Source organism: Capra hircus, unplaced genomic scaffold (assembly GCF_001704415.2).
Source record: "Capra hircus breed San Clemente unplaced genomic scaffold, ASM170441v1, whole genome shotgun sequence".
In the NCBI taxonomy this organism is placed as follows: Eukaryota; Metazoa; Chordata; class Mammalia; order Artiodactyla; family Bovidae; genus Capra; species Capra hircus.
The window spans coordinates 1-5,058 of NW_017205988.1; the positions used below are offsets into that span (position 1 = coordinate 1).

General features: G+C 61.2%; 1 protein-coding gene across 1 annotated transcript; it reads right to left on the bottom strand.

Annotated features, from left to right (window-relative positions):
* Nucleotides 1-1,508: 1,508 nt before the first annotated feature.
* On the bottom strand, nt 1,509-3,243 carry LOC108635118 (ubiquitin carboxyl-terminal hydrolase 17-like protein 11). Its single transcript, XM_018045401.1, has 4 exons — nt 3,124-3,243; nt 2,250-2,834; nt 1,956-2,184; nt 1,509-1,897 (listed from the first exon to the last, which is right to left on the bottom strand). Exons 1-4 carry the CDS (start codon nt 3,241-3,243, stop codon nt 1,509-1,511), a joined length of 1,323 nt encoding a protein of 440 aa, XP_017900890.1.
* Nucleotides 3,244-5,058: the final 1,815 nt, after the last annotated feature.

Genomic DNA, 5,058 nt, shown 5'->3' on the forward strand with positions numbered 1-5,058 from the left:
AAGCAGTAAGTCCATTGGAGACGATGGGGCGGAGGAGGATGGGTGGTGATGATGAGGGAGGGCTGTGGGTGGCTCCACGTCCTCCGCGGGGCACGCTTGTTCGTGTTCTTGGGGGAAGATACTGCTCATCATTCTTTTTCCTCTCCACGTGTGGAGGGCATGGTGCGCTGTAGGTGAGCATGCGGGGGAAACGAGCCATCGGAACGTTCTCTGTTCCTTGCCACGCCGACTGGCGCAGTCAGCAGCCAGAGTTGTCCCTCGAGGTCTGAGATGTTAAACCGCACATTCCCGGTCTGCCCTTTGCTGGAGGGTTTGGGGTTCGCAGCCGTCAGCCAAGAAACAGAAATAAAACACAAGAGGTGATCGATAAAGGTCCTCAGGGCCCCCTCCACCGGGTCACGGGAATCATGAGGCAGTGGAGAAAGCAGCTAGGGGAGGAGAGTTTCCCCACCGCCCCAGGCACTTTGGAGGCCGGCCCGCGTCGAGTCCAGCGGCGTTTGTCGGGGCCCAGCTGGAAGGGACAACTGACTGCCAGGCAGGACGGGCAGAGTCGGAAGTCCAGTTGGCTTGCTATCCCAATCTAGGGTAGGCGGGTCTTTCCTCAGGGCGGGGAGGAACCTTTGTTCCAGAAATGAACGCTGCGTGACGAATCTCCACCTAGGCCCGGTGCACTGCTGGTGGAGAGGTTTCTTTGCACTAGTTGGCTCGCCTTTCTCCCGTGGCCTTCGTGTCGGTGGCTGGTGGTGCCGGTGGTGGTGCTCACGGCATCGTGGATCGCGTCTCCTGTTTGGCACTTGGCGCTTCTCCAGCACGCTCCTTGCACCGGAAATGGAGCCCCAGGGAACTCTGGCGGACGGAGCGTCCTGTCGGGGACCCACGGATCCCCAACTCAATCCTGCTGGAAACTCTGCCTAGTAGGCACGAGGCCTCCCGAGGGCAGCCACCCATAAAGACTGCTTGCCCATCTTCTCCGCAGACGCTGCTCGACGTTTGGGGCATTCTCGAGAGCCCTGGCCGGCGGAAGGACACTGTGCGTGGACCTGCATCCGCTCTTCCCTGCACCTCCCCCCCGAAGGGCGTCTCCTTGCTCGGCTGGCTGTGAGCGTTCTGTGAGGCGTCTCCAGGCCGCGTCACTCACCAGAGGCCAGCGGTGCGGCCAGGGACTGGAGACGGGGGAAGAAAGGCAAAGCCACACCCAAAGTCCCATCCAGAGAGGACTCTCCCACCCTCGCAGAAGTGGCAGGCCCTGGCACCGTGCTCAGACCCGCTCACGCACCCCATTGGCTCCGCCGACTTCCCAGCAGAGCCAGCCCTCGAGAGCTGAGCCGCTGGGCACAAACCCGTTCCCAGGGAACGCGGAGACCCGGGCTCGCTCCAGGCCCCGCCTTTTCCCAGGAGGCCGCATCGTCCTCACCGCCAGAGAGGAACTCGCTCCTCGTCGGCACGCCCAGGGCGGGCCGCACGCAGAGTGTGCCTGGGCGTCTGCACGCATGTGCATCAGAGCCGGCCTACCGCCACAGCCCCAGAGATGGCCGCGGCTTCTTGTTCCTCCCCTTGGTCGCTCTGGCCCTCCCGCTGGCACAAGGGCCGTGGCCGACGTCCGTCGGCCCCGGAGGCGGGGTGTCCGTGCTGGGCCGGTCGAGCCGGTGGTGCTCCTGTGCGGGCGGCGCGCGGCGCGGGCGGTTTCTCCCTCCTCCGGGTCTGGACCGGTGAATCACGACTGCGCCGGCAGGCAGGGCAGCCTGGATCTTGCGCAGCTCCAAGGCCGGCTTCGGTCGGTTGTGTTCTTGCAGGCGTCTCCACTGCTCTAAGCTCATCCCTTCGGCCTCTGTGTCCCCCGGGGACTCCTGCGACCCAGGAGCTCTGCCGCTGGCGTCTCCTGCAGGCTGCCCGGGGTCTGCGGGTCAGCCCCGAGGGGGGCCGCTGCCCCTCCCCAGCGCCCCCTTCCCACGCACCCTCCCGGGCGTAGAACAGGACGTAGGCGCTCTGGCTCAGGGCAGCAGTCTCGTCACAGGCGGTCACCTTGGCATCGTCCATCTTATACCATTGGCCGTTGCCGGCTCGGACGTAACAAAAGTAGTGTCCTCGCTCACAGCTCCACCCGGAGTGCACCAGCACGGCATAGAGCACGTAGCCCAGTGGCCCTGCCTTCCCCTCAGACGTGTAGGGCTGCACGTCCAGGCGCTGGGGATAGCGCACCTCCTGAGCCCTTTTGGCCCCGCTCAGCTGTGTGTGAACCGCTTCAGCACCAGCACCAGGACCTGGGACGTGCTGTGCAAAGTCAACCTCTTGGTGGCAGGCACCTTCCGGAGACAAACGCCACAGTCATAGGCATTTTCCGCCTCCAGCTTCTCGGGCTTGACCAGCTCTCTCAGAGCTTGCTCCACACTCTGAGCCGCCGTGATATCCAGGCTGACGTCCAGATGAGGGTCGAACGTGTCCGAGACACCGAGGCAGTGGGACACTGGATCCGAGACCTCCACGTCCCCGCCGAAGATCTGACGGACGACGCTGGTGTCCTCGGAGGCGTGGCCCGACGGCTGGGATGCACTCAGGCACCCTTGCTGCATGCCATTCAGAGTGAACATCAGAAACTCGTGGGCATCTTCCTGCTGGGTGTCTGTGGAAGCCCGCCAGCAGGTCCTTGCGGGCCGGATCACCTCTCCCGCGTGAAGGAGGGCTCGGGTCACGTGAGCTCGCATGGCACAGAGCGTGCAGGAGCTGCCGGCCGGACAGAGGGTGGCGTGCTGCCGGGACACCAGCCAGCTGGCCAGGGGCGGCGTGTGGCTCAGACACTGCAGCGCCGCGTTCACGTAGCAGGTGTTCCCCAGATTCTGAAGCCCAGCGCCCCCCCCCACGGCCCCTCCAACTCAGGGCGACTTTCTGGCCAGGCGCCAGCCCCGCTGACCCAGGAGCCAAGTCACCCGCTGGGGGCGCCCGACTGCCGGCGACGACGGCCCCTCAGGGACAGAGGGTCCCCGAAGGGCATCCGCACCAGCGGCGCTGGCCCGACAACCTCGCCTCCGGCTAAGACGTTGAAGGGAGCCGGACACGCACCTCCCCCGTGCTCAGAAGCAGCCCCGGGGCTCTGCAAACAAGGCCACGAGGGTTTCCATCTCCTACCTGCAGCTGCACGCCGATGCCTCCTTCCCTCACACCGTCGTCTCCAAAAAGGCCTTGGCCCGCCCCCTCGGTCCTCTGGGGCTTTCCCACGGCCCACCCCCGCACGTGCAAGCTCCTCATTCGCTGAGGCGGCCGAGGGCCTGCCCACTCCCACTCCCGCCATCCAACCACCGACACTTTTCTCGGGAATTCCCCTTGACGAAGCCCCGCACGCACTTCCGACCTGGCCCCCTGGACCAAAGGGCTCCGGATGCAAATGATTCCGGGCCATTGGCCTTCCAGCCTGCCCGCTAGAGAGTCACTGCGGGCCTTCCAAGTTCAGCACACAAATGCGGGCTGCAGAGGAATGCCGTGGGCCTCACCATTCACGTCCTAACACACTTGTGCAAACGCCCCCTACCCTCTCCCCTTTAGGGGTCTCCCCTCCCCAGACCCCTGCCTGAGGACAACCCCTCCCCAGACAACAAGAAACCCTTGCCTCAACTTTGCTCTCCAGTGAGGTCAGGGTCTGGCACCAAAAGATGCCGAGAGAGGGGCACATATGCTTTTCTCCCTTCAGGGCCGTTGGTCAAGCCCCAAAGCGAGCTCATTCCAAAAAGGCATAGGCTTGCTGCAACTTTGGATTCCTTGCTTCAGCTCTTTTTATGTCTCCGTTGCCTTTTGCCCTTCCTTTTCTTCTTCCATTTGTTTTGATAGTGGTGGTTGTTGTTGTTGTCGTTGCTTTCTTTGTTTTGTTTTTTTTGGGGGGGGGTTTCGAGCGGTTTTTTGTGGGGTTTGTTTTTTTTTTTTTTTTTGCTTTTCCTTTTTTTTATTTTTTTTTATTTGTGTTCATTTTGTTATTTTTTTGTTGCTTTTATTCTCTTTCCCTATTTTATATACAATAGTTGACTCATACAGTCGTCTTTCCAATTCCAGGGCTTAAAACGCCGCTATAAGTCAAGGTATAAGAAAGGTTTCCCTCCTGGAAGAGGATGACTGTTGCTTTCCTTCTCGGTGTGGACAGGTGTGTTTGTTTGCTCTCCCGTCCTGGACATTATGCTCACCTTCCAGGACGATGGGGGTTTCACGGTCCATGGGTTTCCCATACATAGCTGAAGCCTTGATCCGTGGATACTTACTAGGAAAGAACGGCCCTGACCCCGCTTTCTTCCTTAGCCTCTTGCACCCCTCCCACCTCCCGCTTCCCCATCCCATCCCAGGACCCTACCACTTTGTGCTTTATCGTCCAGGTACTCACACCCTTGCTGTCCTCTTGCCTCCTTCCCATGGCACAGAGAAGCGAGATCAGCCAGTATCTTTCTCGCTTTTGCACGGATTTCCCCCCAGCGTAAGGCCACCTTCCCACTCCCCTCTGCCACGCCGCTCCAGTCGCCATTCTTCTCCTTTTTCTCCTTCTCCTTCTCCCTCTTTCTTCAGAGGGGGTGGTGGGGCAAGCAGTAAGTCCATTGGAGACGATGGGGCGGAGGAGGATGGGTGGTGATGATGAGGGAGGGCTGTGGGTGGCTCCACGTCCTCGCGCGGGGCACGCTTGTTCGTGTTCTTGGGGGAAGATACTGCTCATCATTCTTTTTCCTCTCCACGTGTGGAGGGCATGGTGCGCTGTAGGTGAGCATGCGGGGGAAACGAGCATCGGAACGTTCTCTGTTCCTTGCCAAAACGACTGGTCAGTCAGCAGCAGCCAGAGTTGTCCCTCGAGGTCTGAGATGTTAAACCGCACATTCCCGGTCTGCCCTTTGCTGGAGGGTTTGGGGTTCGCAGCCGTCAGCCAAGAAACAGAAATAAAACACAAGAGGTGATCGATAAAGGTCCTCAGGCCCCCTCCACCGGGTCACGGGAATCATGAGGCAGTGGAGAAAGCAGCTAGGGGAGGAGAGTTTCCCCACCGCCCCAGGCCACTTTGGAGGCCGGCCGCGTCGAGTCCAGCCGCGTTTGTCC

What these genes read in the sequence shown, in the direction of transcription:
- LOC108635118 (XM_018045401.1), bottom strand. Translation starts at nt 3,243, where the DNA reads ATGAGGAGCTTGCACGTGCGGGGGTGGGCCGTGGGAAAGCCCCAGAGG. An exon ending in CGTCCCAGGTCCTGGTGCTG is followed by an intron (nt 2,185 to 2,249) that starts GTGCTGAAGCGG and finishes CGCTATCCCCAG; the next exon opens with CGCCTGGACGTGCAGCCCTA. An exon ending in CCTGTTCTACGCCCGGGAGG is followed by an intron (nt 1,898 to 1,955) that starts GTGCGTGGGAAG and finishes GCTGACCCGCAG; the next exon opens with ACCCCGGGCAGCCTGCAGGA.